Source organism: Ailuropoda melanoleuca, chromosome 4, assembly GCF_002007445.2.
Source record: "Ailuropoda melanoleuca isolate Jingjing chromosome 4, ASM200744v2, whole genome shotgun sequence".
Classification (NCBI taxonomy): Eukaryota; Metazoa; Chordata; class Mammalia; order Carnivora; family Ursidae; genus Ailuropoda; species Ailuropoda melanoleuca.
In genome coordinates this window covers 114,858,279-114,879,886 of record NC_048221.1, presented here as the reverse complement: position 1 = coordinate 114,879,886, position 21,608 = coordinate 114,858,279, and the positions used below count along the sequence as shown (strand labels likewise).

Sequence of the window (21,608 nt, the reverse complement as noted above, 5' to 3'; positions counted from 1 at the left end):
CAGATTCTAAAAATAAATGGGATGGGCACAGGAATGCCAGGAAGTTGGATTTAGTACTAAAATCACTATGAACTAAAGTAGGAAATCAGTATCTCTGTAAGGTCTCTATAAAGATTTAAGCTCAATGTATAATAGCCCATAGGTCTCAGGTCAAAGCATTCTTCAAAACCACAGAGGAAGAAATCATCTAGTCTCCAGCAGGAACTCCAGTCAGAGTTACCGGGGGCTAAAACTGACTACTTTAACACTTGTTCTGACATAGAACCACATCTTCTATGGATGAGGAAGCAGGGCATCATTCACACTACTTTTTCAAGCACACACGTAAAAAGAGAGACACATCTCCAACACTACTGTTAAGCATCATTTACCTATAACTGAACTCAAGTACATAACCTTTAAAACGAGTTATTTAAAAAATGTTATTATAAAATATTTACAGTGCCTAACTAAACATAATAAAAAGAGAAAAAGAAAAAAAATAAAATATTCATTTCACTTAATTTGAAGACTACTAACAAAAAGTTACTAACCAGAAATAACTACTCTTACCCTCAGGTACAGTTATTTCCTTTCAGGTTTTTTCTTATGTATTCGCATACACATATGTATTGGTATACACATGCACATTTTTATGTATTTTTAAATACCAAACTGGGATCATTTCTTACCTTTTATTTTTTTCATTTAACATTGTATAAAGAGTATGTTCTGATATCAAAACATTGTCCCACGTATAAAATATTCTAGCCTGTTGACTTTCCATAATTGATTTAGTCATTCCTCCATCATTGGATATTTCAGTTATCATATTTTTAACAGAATGTATTTATTAATAGTTCACCTTGTACAAAAGTGATTTAATATTTAAGAGAATCCTGGGGTGCCTGGGTGGCACAGCGGTTAAGCGTCTGCCTTCGGCTCAGGGCGTGATCCCGGCGTTACGGGATCGAGCCCCACATCAGGCTCTTCCGCTATGAGCCTGCTTCTTCCTCTCCCACTCCCCCTGCTTGTGTTCCCTCTCTCGCTGGCTGTCTCTATCTCTGTCGAATAAATAAAAAATCTAAAAAATATATATATATTTAAGAGAATCCTGGACTCTAATTATAGCTCTCATAACTAGCTATATAACTTTGGGCAAACCACAAATTCTTGGCCCTGGATTTCCTCAGATTTAATACAAGGACATTAAATTAGATGCTTTAGGAGATTCTTTCACCTTTAATGTTCTTCAACATTTATGTGGCAACCAAATATTCTTAAAGATATCTGGGTGAAGTGAAATTTCACACTGAAATTTTTCTTCTCAAACTAAAAAGCAATTAATCAAGTAACCTACACTACATATTTTTAAAGGTAACATTTATGTTATCCTTTATATTTGTATTATATTTTATATGCCAATATAACAATGTTTTAAAAGCATATATTTTTTATTTTTGGGTGGGGAGGCGCCTGGCTTGCTCAGTCGGAAGAACATGTGACTCTTGACCTTGGGGTTGTGAGTTCGAGCCCCACGTTGGGTATAAAGATTCCTTGAAAATAAAATCTTTAAAAACGAATGAATGAATGAATGAATATATATTTTTAAAAGCTTTTTTTACCTTTAAGTAATTTCTACACCCAACATGGGGCTTGATCTCACAGCCCCAGAATCAAATCACACACTCCACTGACTGAGCCAGCCAAGGGCCCCTAAAAGCATATTTTGTTTAACAAGTTACCTGTGAGTGTCTTACACTAATTCACTTTCACTCTTCCTTTTGAGAAAACCACCATAAATAGACAAAATGCCTACTAAAGTTAGGGAGAGTATCTGTGTACAAAAATACAGCAAACCAAAATGCTCCTATTAGAAAAACAACCAGTTATTTTAGTTTCCCAAGTTCCAGACTCAAACTGAATGACAAACATTAGAGAGTAGACTTCTCACTCATTAACTTCTTCAGTAACAAAAAAACACTTCTCAAATTGATGTTCCTCACTAAAGATATAGTGAAAACCTACTTATGAACTGGCAAATGAACTACTGAAATGAAAATCTTGCTGTTTAAGACACAGTCCACAACACAATGGTACCAGACACTAGTACACAGAGCCAGATCTTAAGAACAGTTTCAAATTATGTGGAATTTTCATGCAATTTTTTCCCATTATGTTTGTGTCACTTATGTTATTGAATCTATAAGCCTATTATTTAAGTAGTAAATCACCTTATTGCAGGTAACTGGGATGGGAAAATCTATTGTTTGAATATAATTTATATATATTTCCTGATAGATAACTTTATTTATGTTAAATACTTTAAAATTTTTTAATTTTATTTATTTTTAAAGTTTTTATTTAAATTCCAGTTAGTTAACATACAGTGTAGTGTTCGTTTCAGGAGTACGATGTAGTGATTCAACACCTTCACACAATACCCGGTGCTCCTCACAACAAGCACACTCCTTGATCCCCATCACCTCCTTAACCTATCCCGCTACCCACCACTCCTCTGGTATAATTAATATTTAACTAAAATTACCCAATTGACTTTATACTAACCGGTGTTTATAAGAAACATGAGGAAACACTACACCAAAAAGAGCTACAGAAGCATCAATGACTGAAACCCCAAGAGGAAGAGGACCAGGCACAGCTTCTCCAGCAGGTATTCGTAAGTAAATGGAGGACGGATCATGCTCCAGAGCCCCACTTCCAGACGCACTGTTCGGCTGGAGCTATGAAAAGAGTGACATAAAAATCATTCAAAATTTACTTGAGGGAGTATTAGGCATGAAGAACAGAATGAGAGGAAGGAAAAAAGGTAACAATATCAACAAAAAAACCAAGAATGACTGAATCTGAAAATTTCCAACAAAAAAAACCACAAGAATGATTGAATCTGAAAATTTTTAAACAGATAAAAATACGATCTGGCCATGAAACAAGCCATCAGTAACACCTTGTATAATTTTAAGAAAATGCTTATTCATTCTAAAACATTTTTATACTGCCCACCTTAAAATGTAACTTAAACCCCCAAGAAACTCATTAAAAGAAGCTTTAGTAACTCTTTTTTTTAAAAGAATGCAAGAAATTTACCTTTTTTCACTAATTATCTACCATCAGGAAGCTATCTTTAAATGTCTAAGAAAGCCAAAATAAAATTAAACTTTAGTCTGCAATATTTTAAAAGACAACATATAATAACACCACTGCTTTTGTTTTTTTTATTTTTTCATTATGTTTAGTTAGCCAACATATAGTACATCATTAGTTTTTGATGTAGTGCTCAATGATTCATTAGCTGCATATAACACTCAGTGCTCATCAACACCACTGCTTTTGATTCAGTTGTATTTCAATTCCCTGTATGGTTTGCTACCTGGTCTTCAATTGATTTATGGTCAGTTTCTTGAAGCCAGGAACCTAGAAGAACACTGTCATCATAATGGCAGAGGGATCTGAGGAGGGAAGTAGTTGTGTTGGCTGAATTGTCAGTCAAAGTGAATTCTGCTACCAGTTCTCTAAGAAGCGCGTTGAAAGATCCTAAAAAACAGAACATCAGATCAGACAAGAAAGAATAATTTTTATGAAAATTACAATCATTGCCCACAAAAAGAAGCAACATGTTCTACAGGGATAAAATAATTAAGTCCTTGTTCTCTTCTTTTAAAAAATCTATATTAAATATTTTAATGCTAGTTTTAACACACAATAATGATATTTTATTTTTTATTATTGTATTATGCCTTTTAGCCCAAATTATTTAAAGTAACAAGACTGCTCAAATATATATCTATACTAAATATTCACATTTAAACTTAATAAATTTAAATATATTAAATATATTTTAATGCTTTAAAGATCTATTTAAATATATTAACTATGACACAATTATTATTATTAATTACCCAATGATGTGCAAACACTGAACCAGAGCACATGAGAATTCTTGGGCGTGGCTGAACTGAAGACAAATCAATAGCTTATTTTAATATTAGCATTTTATATAATATTTGATATCTGCAAAGTACATTATAATTCTCTGTTAAGATTCCTAAATTATTGTCTATGTTATAATACCGATGAAGCAGTTTAAGATAGTAATTAAAAGCACAGAGGAGCGCCTGGGTGGCTCAGTCGGTTAAGCATCTGCCTTCAGCTCAGGTCATGATCCTGGGGTCCTGGGATCCAGCCCCAGATGGGGCTCCCCACTCAGCAGGGAGTGTGCTTCTCCCTCTGACTCTCTCCCGCTTGTGCTCTCTCTCTCAAATAAATAAATAAAAATCTTTAAATAAATAAATAAATAAAAGCATAGACTTTAAAGCTGAACCAGCTGGGTTTGAATCCAAGCTCTGCCACTTACTAGATCTCAGACTTGGGCAAGTTACCTTACCTCTCTGTACCCACGGTTCATAAAATACAGCTGCATTACCTCACAGAGTTGTGCTTAGAGTCAAAGGGGGTAATGCATGTAAAGGGATTAGAACAGACCCAGAACACAGTAAGTGCTCAACAAGTGTTAGCTACTCTATATAAAGAAAAGTAAAATGGTTGTCTTCCTCTGCAAAGTCAGGGGAGAGTCTTGGTCAGAACTCTATAATACCGCGAAGAACTGGAAAGGTATACTGAAAAATTTTTATTAGATACCGTAAATTTTATTTACCTTCGTAAGTTTTTGGAGGTAACAAAGCCAAGATATCGTAAAGTCTTAAACGGACCATTGCAGCACTGGCTTTCAGGTGAGCTCCATGGGCTTTAATTACAGATGGAATGCTAAAATATCAAAAGTATAGCTGGTATCAGCACTAGAATAAGTGTTACTTAAAGCATTTTCAACAGTGTATCGACGAACTGTCAAAATACATTGGCGAATATAACATTTTCATTTTAGTTTATTCCGTGGCCTTTACTGGAACACTATAAAATACAATTTTATTTCGATCAATACCATTACTATAATTTTTAAAGTCATTTTAAAACAGTAAAGTTTTATATGTTTCGTATATGATATTAGAGGGAATCACAAAACATGACTATTTATAAATATGTAAAATTGGATGTTAACTTGCCATAATTGCTTACTTACTGTGACATCATAGTCATGGCACATTCAATAGGGGTCATCAATTTTCTAATCACATCTTCAGTTAGGAGCTCAGGGCAATGTGCAACGAAACTCCTCATTGCTAGATAAAATTTTTAAAATAACAGATTTAGGCTAGCTTTTGTGAAAATAAAAAAATTATAGAATTATATAAAGATACCTATAATTCTCCATTATTATAAAATACAAGGTTCTGAAATCAGGTCAAATCAAAAGAAGAACTAACTGCAACTACAGAGAAAGATCATTAGAAAAGGCTGGAAGAAAGGTGGAGGGAGGGAAGATATTTGTTAGGAGATTTCTGTGAGTGGGAAATCAAAGGTCTTGTAACATCACTAAATTCAGATAACTACAAAGAAAGCGGTTTCAGGACAGAACCAAGAGTGCACAAAATAGCTCCGTGAGAAGGAGCATCTTTGCTGCCTCTTTAGCTACAGAACTAAGACAAAAACAGCTCTTAGATGTGTGGGAACAAAACAGGCCCCTTGCCCTGCCGCCCTTATGCTTTAGTGTATGTCTCTTTCCCACAATTTGGAAAAAGAAGGATTTTTCACTCTGAGATAAACCAAAAAAGAACAGAGTCACCCAGTATAATTTTAGTTCTCAAAGGAAACCAAACTTGAGCATTTCCTGTAAGTTGCTGACTTCTATATAAAAACAACTTTTTTCATAATTTTTGTAACACTGATGTCTGGAAAAAATGCATCAACATTTGCAGATTTGATAATGCTAGCTGTCTGTCCATTATGAAAAGACTTACTGTCAACTCAGTAACCTTGGAGATCCTGAGTTTCTTCTTCCTTTGAATACCGACTGGGCTGTTTATGTGGTGGCCAGTGCGCCTCTGACAGGTGGACAACTGCAATAACCGGCAATCAAAGGCCTGGGCTCCGACTCTCATCTTACCACTAATGCTAACCTCCTTTTCAGAGTCTCAGCTTCATTACCATTGCAAAATTAGCAAACCGGCACAGGTTATTTAAAAAGTTTCTTTTTAAATCTACAAGTCTATGAATTTATCATTACACATTAAAATAAAAATTTGTAGTGATTTTCCTTCCCTTCACAAATATTTTAGTAATAAAATAATATTCTGAGAGTACAATCCTTTCAGTTCTTACCACATAAAGCTCCGGCACGACCTTCCAATGTTACCTGCCAGGTAAAAGAATCGCCTCGGGCCTTCTCGGCCTCCAATTCCTTTAAAGAACGGGGAAAAACATTTCTCCACAGTAACAACATCTTGGGCAGATGATAACGAACAACAGATGGTCCTATTGGAGAAAACAAGAATGTGAAACCATACACATAACCATATATATAAAACATATATTACAAACAAAAGTCAAAGACCCCCACACAGGCTTTAACAATACCTATCGTTTCACTCTATCTTTATCTGTAATAGTAAATATGTGTCTTTTATTTTCCAGTTTGAGAAATGATTGACACACATCACTGTATAAGTTTAAAATGTGCAGCATGATGGTTTGGGTTACAAATAATTGTAAAATGAGTACCACGACAGGTGCAGCCAACATTCATCATCTCATATAGACACAATAAAATGAAAAAAAATTTTTTTTTAATTTTCTTCTTGTGACGCCAACTCTCAGGATTGACTCTCTTATCAGCTCTCCTGTCTGTCACACAGGAGTGTTTTCTGGAGCCACCGTGCCGCATGCCACATCCCTGTACTTAGCTCAGAACTGCAAGGATATACCTTTTGACCGTCGTCCTCCACTTCCTCCTCCCCCACCTGAAAATGTTTCTTAACCTCTCTATTAAAGCATAATAAAACTCACCTACAAAGTAGCAATATTTTTAGCAGCCAAACATAAATCCATAAAAAGTACTTTAAAAGAAATTACCCAACTATATTCAGAACATTGGATCACGCATTATCAATAATGAAATACATCTGGGACACATCGTATTGTATCTTTTCTATAAATACATATGTATATAAACATAGACCCCCAGTCCCACACACACACATCTATATATTCCTCCATTTGGGGGGGGGCAATGGATATGGCTAATTTTGTTTTATAGAGGAGCAGTATCTTTAGAACTAAGAATTTACATTGCTAAGAAATTCCTTTCACATATCATTTTACATATTTAACATAAATTTCTGGAGAAATTAGCACTTTTTATTTTCCTTAGAAAACCAGGTCAAAGTATAACTTCCAGAAGGTAGAAGTGGTGAGTGACTCTGTAGCACACACACATACACACCCTTTCTCACAGCAGAAGCTGAATATGTGACCTAAAAAGTAGACACATCTCATCTCCATGACAGCATGTCTTTCTGTTCTGTGTACAGTGCTAAACTTTGCCTGCATCTCAGATTTGTCATAGCACTTAGGATAGTGAAACACAGACAGGTAACCCCAGAAAAGCAGCACCAACAAGATCATTTAAATGTGACCTTATAACCCTACCAAAATCATGAACCAAAATCATGTCACTCACGTCACTCTGGGGATGGAATGTGCCCCAGTACTCTCATCATTCGGTTAACACTAAACCAATTAGTTAGACGAGGGCTTTTCTGATAGTAAAGGTGAAGCTTTGTTAACAATTTTCTCATTAAATGCACTTAAGCAGAAATTACCAAAAATAGGAATCTACTCCCAAATAAGAGGAAAAACAACTTCACCAATTTTATCATGTCATTCAAAGTCTAAAATGTGAAGTTTAATACTTTTAAATTAAATTTTCTTTACCGTCTACTGACAGTTATACAGTTAGACAAGATCCTACTCAAATATGACTATACCTAAAGTCATAAGTGCTCCAAGTAAAAGCCATCCAGCTTGGGTGCGCTGTAAAGACAGCCTGCTATTTTGGGCAGCAGTTCGTAAGAGATCTTCAGCAATACTAACTACCATCTGCAAGAGAAGTTTAGAATTGGATTTTAACTGAAACAAGTTAAAAAAATTAAATAAGAATATACATACCTAGTATGCTTAGTTAAAAAAAGAAGTTGTCCTTTTTTGTTGCTGCTGGTAACATGTTTTAAAAGAGGCAACATCAAGACCTACTTAATTCTGATTGCACAGCTGTCTCTGAGGAGGCCCCACACAGCACAGCGGTTAAGAGAGAGCTCCAGAGCCAGACTGCCTGGGTTCATATCCTAGCTTTGTCATTTCCCGGCTTTCTGACCTGGGATAAGTTAACTTCGCTGCCTCAGTTCCCTCATTGGTAAAATAGGAATAATAGGAATGCCAACCTCACTCCAGCTAGGATTAAATAAGTTAATACAGCAAAGCACTCAGAAGAGTGCTGGTTCATGTAACCATTTCATAAACGCTATTATTGGTAGTACTATTCTCCTATATTCAGAGATTTGTTGAACTCCCATTATGTTTCTGCCATTAAGCTAAGACTTACAGTCTTAGAGAAGTCAGAGGGAAAACGGCAAGTAATAAGCAGCACATGATTAAATGACAAAACAGTAAGACAGATGTAGTTTGGTCTGCAAAGGGGAGGTTATCCAAGATGGAGTAGCTCTGAGGAGATTGCACGAAAGAAATGGCACTCGAATTGGGCCTCTAAACAAATGGATCAGTTTGGTACACATGACCAAGAAGGGGGACGAGATTCTAATGTGTGAATAATGGCATGAAGGCTGAAAAAGACATAGGAAGGAAGCAAGATGACTAGTCTAAGTAGAGCAGAGGGAAATGAGAATGGATGGGTAGAATGAAGGCAAACTGCAGAGGTGCCAGTTTACCAGACAGAGGGGATTAGATTTATTCTCTGGGCACTGGGTAGTCCCAAAGGGTCTCGGAGCTAATGTGAAACATGAAAGAGGTGTGGGGAGATGGGAGAAAGACTGCAGGCAGGATAATCAGAGAGGAGGCAATTGAACAACAAAAGGAGATGGAAGCCGAGATTTAAGCAGTAGCTATGGAACTCTTTTTTTTTTTTTTTAATCATACAGTACATCGTTAGTTTTTGATGTAGTGTTCCATGATTCATTGTTTGCATATAACACCCAGTGCTCCACGCAATACATGCCCTCCTTAATACCCATCACCGGGCTAACCCAAACCCCTCACCCTCTCCCCTCTAAAACCCTCAGTTTGTTTCCTGGAGTCCACAGTCTGTCATGGTTCGTCTATGGAACTCTTAAGAACAAGGATCTGGGCCTGATGTCCCAGAAAGAATAAGAAGTTAAAAACCTAGCCCCAATCTACATATGTAAAGTTGCAAATAATATTTACATAAACACTTAATATTCTTGGGGAAAAAACCATAATAGTATTAGTAGGTATAGTAGAAAGAGAAAGAAAAAAGAACTGACTCATAAAAACCATTCAACTATTATTATTATCAAAACGGTAAATGCAATAACATAGTCTCCTGACTTCTTTGAATACAACAATATGAATTTTTATCTCTAAAAGCTGAAAAAAAAACCCCTCTGATTTCTACATAATTACCATAAGGGTCTTTTTTTCCTCTAAAATAAAATGATACTATACCCAGACAAAATCTACTATTCCTATGCAAAATTAAATATCAAATTTTAATTAGGGTTTGTCAACTCCATATTGGCAGAACACTCTATTTTACATTACTATAGTACAACTGTTGTTTGATCACCCAGCTCAACATTAAACACAGAAGGTGTTCCGAGAAAGACTAAAGCCCACATGACAGCACTTATAATTTCCTGGTCTCTGTCATACCTTTCCCTTGGCATGAGGAATGCCCAACGGACACTGATGAACTCCACCTAACAAAGCAGCCATTGCAAAGCTGTATCCGCTAACAGCTTCTGGGGACGTTTTCAAGTTGTTGAGCCGTTCTGCACACCTGTCTAGAAATGGTGTCAGCTGGAATGGTAATGCCACGGCCACACAGCGCAAACACCAGGCTGCGGCAAGCCGGGCAGCCATACTTGGATGAAGAAGCACTGAAGTCACAGTTTCCAAAAGTCCTATAGAGAAATACACAAAAAAGGGCTCTTTATGAAGTCAAATGATTTCATGAACTAGAAGAATATGTGTAACACAATGATTAAAATCATAATCATTATGGTTTTACCCAAATACTTTCAGAACTTTGCCAAAAACACATAATCTCAGAAATAGTAGAGAATTTCAAAGGAACATTTTCTACAAAAAACATAGTATAATTATATTCAAAAAATATATAAATGTTGATATAAAAATTAAATATGTATTCAACAAATGTCAGCCAATTATTAGAAACAAACTACCACGACTCTTCTGTCTCCCCAAACTTTATTCCACTATTTATTCAACATTCACAAACCCAGTGAATCTTAACTTAAATAAAACCCAACTTTTAACAAATGATCTGAAAAACTACTAATTGTAATGGCAAGCAACTAATCAGAAGTTAAATTATCAATCACACTTAGGACTTTTTTTTTAAATGGTAAAAAGAATTCCAGCAGATAAGTGAATTATCATACCTATAGATGCTTCCTGAATAAGAGGGGATGCAGTAGCATTCAGGCTCTGCACCAGGCTCCCAAGCTCTTGGAGGGCACAGACCATCACATGCTGGCTTGCTGCGATGTCTGCTGCTCCAGATTTGTTTTCACCACTAGTATCATTCACTACTGCTTCTGGAAACACATAATCATGTGTTTGATGTGGGTGAATTAAATTGTGGCATAATTTTTTTGATTTATACAATTGACATATGTATACCAACATTTCAACCAGTTCACGTCTGGGTGTTAAAATCCTGTATGTAATTACTTCTTAGCAGAACACCTGTGTAACTAAACACTGAAGTGACTTAAAACACTGTTTAATGACATCATAACAGTACTGAAATACACAGAGGTATTTTGCCTGCTTCCAGGAATACACCCAACTTTAGCAAGCCACAGTGTACAGAAGCACTGGCTCCCCAGAGAGGCACCTGGATTCCAATCCCAACTCCACCAGTCACGTCAGCTACATGACACTGGGAAAGACACTCCACTAACCCAAGTCTCAAGTTCTCCATCTGCTGAGAGGGTTAAGGGACTATCTCAAAGTACTGTGGTGATTAAAAAATCAATTCACATAAAGAATAGAGCACAACGCTGCCCACAATACACATGCGGTCAATGTCAGCAGCCATTATTGTTACTTCATTACTATCGTTGCTACCTCAAGTGCTGCAATATATTGATAGCAACACTGTCAAATTACTGACCAGAAAGCAGATCTATAAGGAAACTGGCTTTAGAATTTCTTATTGAGATGTTCCTCAAAGTTCCCATTAGCTTTGCTGCCCCCTTCCCTGACCTTTCAACAGGACTGAAATGTATTTAACACGAGACAACTAAAGTGTCCTTGTCAAATTACTAATTGAGAATATATTCGACCCATAAATCCCAGATGGATAGCACTGTTTTTAATTCTGTTTTTAAGATTTTTTAAAAAATCAAATGGCTAATCTATGACCTTAAGATTAATAACCCTTCCATGACAGTAAAACTTCCTTACCTTTTTTGCATTTTCATATATTAATAGACTATAAGATGAAATCAGAGAGAGAGACAAACCATGAGACTCTTAACTATAGGGAACAAACTGAGGGTTGCTGGAGGGGAGGTGAGTGGGGGGATGGGGTAACTGGGAGATGGGCATTAGAAGGGCACTTGATGTAATGAGCACTGGGTGTTATATACAACTGATGAATCACTGAACTCTACCTCTGAAACTAATAATATGCTATACATTAATTAACTGAATTTAAATTTTAAGAAGATTATAAAAATATACATAATAAAAGATTAATACATTACAGACTGTAATTTTTATTATGGACCTTTTTATTTTTAGCTATTTCTAGACTTGGAAATGGATGAACTCTATCTTTTGATTGCTAAACCTTGACCAGGTACTATCTATGTCTGGTTCACTATTTAATTCCCACAATCTGGCACAGTGTTTCTGGTACTTAAACAGTTCTTCAATACACCATTTTACAAATATTTTTCATGTTGTGAACCTCGGACAGATTACTATTTTAATATAACTAAAGAACAATGCCTCATTAATTTAAATACCCTTTAACTCACCATTCAGAACCTTCAGTTAACCCTGCATTTAAAAATGTTTTGCTTGGGGCACCTGGGTGGCTCAGTTGGTTAGGCAACCAACTCTTGATTTCAGCTTGGGTCATGATCTCAGGGTCATGGGACTGAGCCCCATGATGGGCTCCGCGCTAATCGCAGTGTCTGCTTGTTTCTCTCCCTCTGCTCTTCCTCCCAACGTGCATTTTCTCCCTTTCTCAAATAAATATATAAACATCTTTAAAAAATAAAAAAATGGTTTGCTTGATGTGGATGGAGCTAGAGTGTATTATGCTAAGTGAAATAAGTCAGTCAGAGAAAGACAAACACCATATGATCTCACTCATATGTGGAATTTAAGAAAAAAACAGATAAACACATGGGAAGGGGGTAAAAAAAGGAGAGAGGGAAACAAATCATAAGAGACTTTCAACAATACAGAACAAACTGAGGGGTGATGGAAGATAGTGGGTGGGGGATGGGTTGAGGGGTGATAGGTATTAAGGAGGGCTCTTGTTGTGATGAGCACTAGGTGTTGCATGTAAGTAATAAATCACTGAATTCTACTTCTAAAACCAATATTGCACTATATGTTAACTAAAATTTAAATAAAAATTTTTAAATAAAAAAATAAAAATGGTATGCTAAGTAAGATATTATAAACAAAGAAAACTATAACCATTTGTGAATTTACTTTTACTGATTTAAAAAATATTTAATATATATTCTTCAAATATAAATTACTGATTATTCTCTATTCATTAAATTCTTATTTCTTCTTTTTAAGATTTATTTATTTATTTGACAGAGAGAGAGAGAGAAAGCAAATGGGAGAAGGGCAGAGGGAGAGAATCTCAGACTCCCCGCTGAGTGCAGAGCCCAATGTAGGGGCTCCCACAATCCTGAGATCATGACCTGAGCCGAAATCAAGAGTAGGATGCTTAATTGAATGAACCACCCAAGCACCCCATTAAATTCTTATTTCTAAAGACCACTATTAGGCAATATAATTTGCCTGATTAGGGTTAAGAAAACTGAAGTGTCCTACAGAATGTATATTTTACCTTGTTTAGTTCCCTGATTGGATTGCAAGTTCCAGAAGGCAGGAACTTTTATCTCACTCATTATTCAAATACCGACTTACTGCTTTGCAATCCTAGATACTCAATAACTACTTGTTAAACTGAAAAATTTATAAAATGGACATTTCTTTTAATTCTGAATTACTGAGGTTTCACATTATATCCTACAGTGGGCTAATAACCACCTGTAATTGTTCCTATCTAAGTCTTCATATTAAGCCTATTAACAAAAGGAAAACAAACAAACAAACATGTGTTTATAAAACAAAAGGCTCAAGCAAAAAAATTACAATAGGTTGTTCCTTAAAGATAGCAAAGCAATATACTGTAGCATACCAGGAAAGCTAGAACATCAATACCAGGTACTAGAAATGAAACAGAAAACCTAACCTTTCAAACATGCTCCTCAAATCTTTAAAAATTCTTTTTTTAAAATTTTTATTTATTTATTTTTGATGTAAAGTTCGATGATTCATTAGTTGCGTATAACACCCAGTGCACCATGCAATACGTGCCCTCCTTACTACCCATCGCCAAGTTGGTATGGCCACTCTGGAAAACAGTGTGGAGGTCCCTTAAAAAGTTAAAAAATTGAGCTACCCTATGATCCAGCCATTGCACTACTGGGTATTTACCCCAAAGATACAGATGTAGTGAAGAGAAGGGCCATATGCACCCCAATGTTCATAGAAGCATTGTCCACAATAGCTAAATCGTGGAAGGAGCCAAGATGCCCTTCAAGAGATGACTGGAATAAGAAGTTGTGGTCCATATATACAATGGAATATTACTCAGCTATCAGAAAGAACAATTTCTCAACATAAAAATTCTATGTCACTGTAATTACGTGGTTTTAATAACAAATAAAAGTACTCAATAAAAGTGACTATGAAAACACAGTCCAGAACAACATGAACTAATCAGATTAGTATTTATTAAGAATAATAACATAAAGCTAAATGACTACAGAAATCAACAATACACATCGATACCAATTCTTACCTACTGCTTTCATTTGTTTTCCAATAGCTTGGCATATTTCTTTGGCAGCTGCAATCTGGGCTTTTTCACCTAGCAAACTGCCCACGGTAGCTCTTAGGATAAAGGAGACACATCGTCTTGAGTAAACAGCCTCTACATGTGTTTGCGTCGCCCGAGGATGGGAAACCAGATCAAGTACGTGGGACAAGAATGTAGCGAAGCTACGCTCCAACCACTGACCACCCAATGTAGTTACAAAAACAACATATGCCTATAAATAAAGATATAACTTCAGATAAATTACATAAAAGAATTGATATTACTGATAAAGCAACTACAAAAATAAATGATCACAGCATGAAAAATAAAATTATATTTGAGATTCAGGTTGAGAAAATTTAATACTTGAGACATTTTTAGTACTTCTAGCATAGGAATTACTGATGGAAGTATCTTTGGCTAAAAACTGTTCTTAGTAGCTTCCTGAAGAATGCAAAAAGACAGTAGGGAGAGAGGGAAGGAGAGCTGAATTCATCCCGATGATGAGGAAGGTAATAGGTTATAGGAATAAGAAAACCCTCACATCCTAAATAAACATTGACCTACGACTAGAAACCCCTGCTTGTGACTGTAAGATAAAAATGGTTTACTTCTACTTTACACTTGTTTCAGGAACAATGTAGTGTTAGAGTGATTTTGACTAAGACCACAAAGAAACATTTTATCTTATTATGTATTAATTATTCTTAGATCATTAACCATAACACCTTATTTGTTTAATCATTATTTTGCGATTTTAATTCCAAGTCAGGATTAGTTTCATAATTACATTGGTGATTACTCATTAATGATAAATTCAATCAAAGTATTAACCAATATGATTAGCTACAGGGTCATTAGTGAACATTAAAATCTAAATGCCTCAAGCTATCTGAATACAATTTCAATTAAAACTGAATTATTTTACATCTGATTTTCTGCCAAATAAAGTCTGGGAAGATGTTGTATACTTATATAAATATAGCAGACAAACGCTTATTTACACATCATTAAGAATCTATCCTTCCATATAAGTGTAATTTGGAATTTGAATGTAATTCATTCATTTGGTAAAATAAATATTTTGGGGAAAAAACAGACAATATTAAAAATCTGTGTGTACTAAGAGTCTTCCATGAGATTTCACCAGCAATGCGAACAGAATTCTTTCATATGTATCCATTACAAACCTGTGTAACTCCAACTCTCACTTCACGATTAACAGACCCTCCGACTTTTAACATCTCTCCACCACTCTTTAAAAAACCTGACCCTCCACGTAGAAATCCTGTGGCCATGAGTTCTAAGACTTCATCAAATGTCGCTCGCTTCACGTTCTGGCGCATTACTTTCAAGAAGAAAAGTAAATTCATAAGTAAACTATTTTGTTATTAGTTGGATAACATTTTCTAATAAATCTAGCTTAAAACTCAAGAAATTATTTTCAAGGATCCTTAAACTACTACAAAGATAGGGTCCTTTCATTTTATTACAGTCTTTAAATTTACAATTGTACTTGTTAAAGTAAATTCAATCTTGAAGCAAAAAATGCTAGGAAAAATGGAAGGAGCTAGAAATTAAAAGCAATTCACTAAATCTATGCCAAACGCACTCTAATAACGTTAACCCTGGTACACATAACACAACAAGAGCAAAGCACACCCACAGCAGACACTGCTAACGGATCACAGCCCTCACTCCCAACGGAGCAGACTCAAAGAAACTTTGTCAAGTCCATGCTTTCTAGACAACAGTTAGCAATAGATTAAAATGTCACTGGACAGCAGAATTGCCATTCTCTTGTAGAGAGCTTCATAGTTTAGGAAGTCCTTTCACATACAGCTGCAAACATAATCCTCACAAAAAGTCTGTAGGAGAGGCATAAAGCTCATGATTAAGTATGTAGACTTTGGAATTTGGCTGCCTGGGTTTGAATTTCAGCTCTGACACTTAACAGAACACTTAGACCACAAATTACACAATCCCTGTAAGCCTCAATTTCCTTGTTTATAAGTAGGAATAGTAACAGTACTTATAATACCTTGGGCTTTTGTGAGGATTAAATAAAACAATTCAGTTATATGCTGAATTCAGTGCCTGGCACATAGCACTTAATAAACATTACCTGTCATCATCATCTAATCGCGCAGATTGAAGACAAAGACTAAAGCTCAAAGGGTTTTATTAGCTCAAATTAGCTCAAAGCTAATTAACATAAGAGCTAGGACTTGAATCTGTAACATCTGATTCTCCTACTACATAGACCTGGAGTAGGGATGGGGACAGTAGCACATGTGGCTGGGCTCCCTCAGGGTCCACTCACAACCCTCACCGAGGCATTTCTATGGAAACGTAAGGCACAGCAGAAGTTACATGACAAATGTCTCTGATTCTGCTTACAGTAATGGTCCAAAAAAAAAAAAAAAAGTAAAATAATACTCATCAGAGATTGAAAGTAAGGAAGCATATAAAGTACCAGATTCCAGTCCCTTGAAGATTATACAAAACCATTTCATAAATCTTACTTGCTTATATATCCACTATACTTGATATATATTATCTTGTACATTATAACCATAAAAAAATATCTTGTCTTTATCAAGGAAAATGCCATTTGGGTAGTTCTATTTCCTGAAAAAGCAGACAGACACTTAACTATTTAAATCTTTCAAATGACTTGCCTATAACAAATAACTCATTTAGATATATTTCATATGCCTTCAAGTATCTGTTACAGTCTACATCAGGGATTGGCAAATGATACCTGTTGCTTGTTTTGGCATCAACGCTGTAGCCATGACTGTTCCTAAGAGTTTAGACACTGCCACTCGAACCCCATAATTTGAGTTTTCCAAAGCCTTAAAGCAGTGAGTGGCAATATTTTCCAATTCAGCAGTCCACATGAACACAGCTTCATTCTGTAGTTCTAGTAGACACTGGAATTAAAAAAAAAAAAAGTAAATTAATTACATCCTAGAACTTCCACTTCCAGAGATATAGTAATGAAAATCAGATTTACTCTCTCTCTCCTAAAATAACCAAAAAATTAAAATATACGAAAGAACAGTTTTCAAGACACTGGACATCAGGCAATGAAGGATAGCGATCCTTAAGAGATGGAAAACAAACTTAACCCTACAATTGCACCAGCTTACAGCCTCCAGAGTGTTTTCAGTACTTAGGAGAAGACATTTAACACTAAACTCCTAAATTAGAAAGAAGAAAGATCTCAAATCAATAACCTCAGCTTTTACCTTAAGAAACTGATGACGTATTTAGCACAAAGTAAGCAGGGGAGAAAAGAGAATAATAAAGATAACAGAGCTGAAATAGAAAACTGAAAAAGAATAGAAATAAAACCCAAAGCTGCTTCTCTGAGATGACTAATAAATTTGATAAATCTCTAGCCAGACAAAGGAAAGAGAAAAGACACCAATTACCAAAACTAGGAATGAGAGAGGTCACATCACTACAGATTCAATATATACTAAAAGAACAGAGAGAATATCATAAACAACTTTATGCCAATAAATCTGACAACTTAAATGAAATAGACAACTCACTAAAGAAGAAACAGATAACCTAAGTAGCCCAGTATTGATTTTTTAAATTCAATTTGTAAGGGTGCCTGGGCAGCTCAGTCAGTTAAGCATCTGACCCTTGGTTTTGCCTCAGGTCATAATCTTGGGGCATGTTGTGGGATGGAGCCCCATGACCAGCTCCTTGCTCATCAGGGAGTCTGCTTGAGATTCTTTCCCTCTGCCCTTCCCCCATGTGCTCGCTCATGTGAGCACTCTCTTTCTCGCTCAAATAAATAGATAAATCTTAAAATTGAATTTGTATACAAGAAAAACTGGGGAAAACTAAACAAGATCAATGGACTATGTTAATGTCAACACTATTATACTAGTTATAATATAGTATTATACTTTTGCAAGATATTACAATTGGGATGAACTGGGTAAAAGTTTATAAAGACATCTCTATATTACTTCTTATAATTGCATGTAAATCTATGATTATCTTAAAGTAAACATAATTAGAAAACAGCAACAACAAAAACAACACAAGAAATCAAATATAAAACAAAAGGCACGACAAAATCCAACATCCATTCCTCATAAAACCTCTTAGCAAGCTAGGAATATAAGGGTGCTTTCTCAACTTGATAAAAGTCATCAAGAAAAACCAACACTTAACACTAAATGGCAAAGGACTGAACGTTTTCTCCTTAAACATCTTGAATAAGACAAGCATGTCTGCTCTCATGTTTTTAATTCAACACTGTATTGAAGGATTTAGCCAGAGCAAAAGGTATCCATATTGGAAAAGAAGTAAAACTGTCTTTATTCTTGGACAACATGATTGTTTTTATAGAACATCTGATGGAATCTGTTAAAAGAGCTGATAGAACTTATAAGTCATTTAACAACATTAGCAGATACAAGATCAATATAAAAAAATCAATTGTATTTCTGTGTTAGCAATGAACAATTAGAACTTAAAATTTTAGGGGCGCCTGGGTGGCACAGCGGTTAAGCGTCTGCCTTCGGCTCTGGGCGTGATCCCGGCGTTATGGGATCGAGCCCCACATCAGGCTCCTCCACCAAGAGCCTGCTTCTTCCTCTCCCACTCCCCCTGCTTGTGTTCCCTCTCTCCCTGGCTGTCTCTATCTCTGTCAAATAAATAAATAAAATCTTAAAAAAAAATAAAAATAAAAAAACTTAAAATTTTAAAAATCAATACCATTTAAAATTGCATTGAAAATATGAAATACTTAGGGATAAATCTGACAAAAGATGTCCAAGACCTATAATTGGAAACCACAAAATGCTGCTAAGGGAAAACAAATAAGACCTAAATAAATGGAGAGATACAACATGTTCAAAGGTTAGTTGACTTAATATTGTTAAGATGTCAACTCTTCCCAAATTGATCTATAGAGTCATTGTAAAATACCAGCATGAATCAGAATTCCAGCATGATGTTCTTCTAGAAATTGATAAATTTATTCTAAAATTCATATGGAAATGCAAAGAGCCTAGAATACGATTTTGAAAAAGAACAAAGTTGGAAAGTTAACACTACCTGGTTTCAAGACTTATTATGAAGGTACAGTAATTAAGACAGTGTTATGGACATCAAGATAGATCAATGGAACATAACAGAGTCCAAAAATAGACCCATACACATATGAACAACCAACTTTCAACAAAGGTGCAAAGGCAATTTAGGTGAAGAAAAGATAGCGTTTTCAATGTGATGCTGGAACAAGTGAATATACATGCACACACACAAGAAAAGAAAGAACTTTGATTCATATCTTGTACCATATTTAAAAATTAACTCAAAATGCATCATATATCTAAGTATAAAACTGTAAAACTTCTAGAAGGAAACATAAGAGAAACCTTCAGTTAGGAAAAGTTTTCTTAGGTACAATACTAGCAGCACAGTCTATATAATAAAAAGTGGTAAGCTGGACTTTGACAAAATTCAAAACTTCCCTTCTTTCCCTTAGAAAGGCACTATTTAGAGAATGAAAAGACAGGACACAGCTGAGAATAAGTATTTGTAAATCGTGTATCTGATAAAGAAATATATAAAAACCCTATATAGTACTATCAAAACTCAATAAGAAAACAACTCAATAAAACAACATGCAAAAGATTTTAATAGATTCTTCATCAAAGATAAGGATGGTAATGAGTACGTGAAAATATGCTCATCATTAGTTATTAGAGAAATATAAACTAAAGCTACAATGAGATGTGAGTACATATCTATTAGAATGGCCAAAATGAGTAAGACTGACAATACCAAATGAGGATGTGGAGGAATTAGAAATCTCATACGTTGCTGGTGGAAATGTAAAATGGTACAAGCACTCTGGAAAATAGTTCAGCAATTTTTTTAAAAAAGTTAAACATAAATCTATCATACAATCCCATTATTCCACTCCTAGGTATTTACCCATAGTAATGCATATGTCCACACAAAAACTTGTACATAGATGCTCAGAGCTTTTTTTCTAATAGCCTGAACTGGAAGCAATTCAAATGTCCTTAACAGGGGAAGGAATAAACAAATTGTGGTACATCCACACAATGACATACCACTCAGCAATGAAAAGAAACGAATAGTGATACATTTAACAATATAGATGAATCTCAAGATAATTATGCTGAGTAAAAGAAGCCAGACCAAAGAGAGCACATACTACATGATTCCACTGTATATAATTCTACAAACTGAAACTAATCCATGGGAACACAAAGTATGCTATCACATTTTAAAACTTTAAAAGAAAAAAAAAGTCACTGTTTAAGAGGAAGCAGGAGAAGGAACAGCATTATAAATCAGCTAAGTACTAACCTTGGCAACTGCACATCGAACAGCCATCGACCTGTCAGTCAAGAGGGACCTGGCATTCTTGTAAATATCACGATGAGAGGACGCTGCTGCACCTCCCAGTCCATTCAGAACTTTCTGTAGGCTCATTAAGATCTCACTTCGTCCTTGAGACTAGACGTGAACATAAATCAAAACTAAAAACTATGTTGTAAAACAAGTTCCATATTTAAACAAGAACATACCAAAATACAAAAGTTTTCTGGGCTTCATAGTCTCACAGTCTTACCTTTAGGCTGTAAACAGTAAGTAATGAAAAATAAAATAAAATTAAGTATCCTAGGAAGTACCTGAAAGGGAAGAATAATTATTAACCTCAATTAAATAATGTCTTGCTGAGAAATCAGGTTACCACAAGAAAACATATTTTACTGTTTCCACAACATGAGGTACAACTTAATGAGAACATGAAAACAATTTCAGATTCATGAGCATGGAATAGTTTTCCATTTTTTTGTGTCTTCTTCAATGTCTTTCAAGAGTGATTTGTAGTTTCTAGAATATAGATCCTTTACGTCTCTGGTTAAGTTAACTCCGAGATAACGTATGTTGGTGCTATTGTAAATGGAATGGATTCCCGAATTTCTCTTTCTTCAGTCTCATTGTTCGTGTATAGAAATGCAACTGATTTCTGAGCATTGATTTTGTATCCCGCCACATTACTGAATTCCGTATAACTTCTAGTAGTTTGGGGGTGGATTATTTGGGTTCTCCATATAGAGTATCACGTCATCTGCGAAGAGAGACATTTTGACTCCTTCTTTGCCGATCTGGATACATTTGATACCTTTTTGTCGTCTGATTGCTGTTGCAAGGACTTCTAGTACTATGTTGAATAATAATGGCGAGAGTGGGAATCCTCGTCGTGTTCCTGATCTTAAGGGAAAGGCTTCCAGCTTTTCCCCATTGAGAATGATATTTGCTGTAGGCTTTTCATAGATGG

The 21,608-nt window shown here is 35.4% G+C and overlaps 1 protein-coding gene across 4 annotated transcripts in view; it reads right to left on the bottom strand.

Moving 5' to 3' along the window:
* The window catches only part of HEATR5B (HEAT repeat containing 5B), a 108,143-nt gene that overhangs the window by 76,696 nt on the left and 9,839 nt on the right, over nucleotides 1-21,608 (bottom strand). For all 4 annotated transcript variants that reach the window (XM_002914827.4, XM_034659660.1, XM_034659658.1 and 1 more), the window contains exons 5-16: nucleotides 20,630-20,779; nucleotides 17,019-17,190; nucleotides 15,445-15,602; nucleotides 14,237-14,486; nucleotides 10,551-10,706; nucleotides 9,799-10,049; nucleotides 7,881-7,992; nucleotides 6,217-6,369; nucleotides 5,078-5,177; nucleotides 4,655-4,764; nucleotides 3,371-3,534; nucleotides 2,548-2,723 (exon numbers count right to left, since the gene is read on the bottom strand). In XM_002914827.4, the coding sequence (XP_002914873.2) occupies nucleotides 2,548-2,723; nucleotides 3,371-3,534; nucleotides 4,655-4,764; nucleotides 5,078-5,177; nucleotides 6,217-6,369; nucleotides 7,881-7,992; nucleotides 9,799-10,049; nucleotides 10,551-10,706; nucleotides 14,237-14,486; nucleotides 15,445-15,602; nucleotides 17,019-17,190; nucleotides 20,630-20,779 (1,952 nt within the window). The remainder of the gene's footprint in view (nucleotides 1-2,547; nucleotides 2,724-3,370; nucleotides 3,535-4,654; nucleotides 4,765-5,077; nucleotides 5,178-6,216; nucleotides 6,370-7,880; nucleotides 7,993-9,798; nucleotides 10,050-10,550; nucleotides 10,707-14,236; nucleotides 14,487-15,444; nucleotides 15,603-17,018; nucleotides 17,191-20,629; nucleotides 20,780-21,608) is intronic.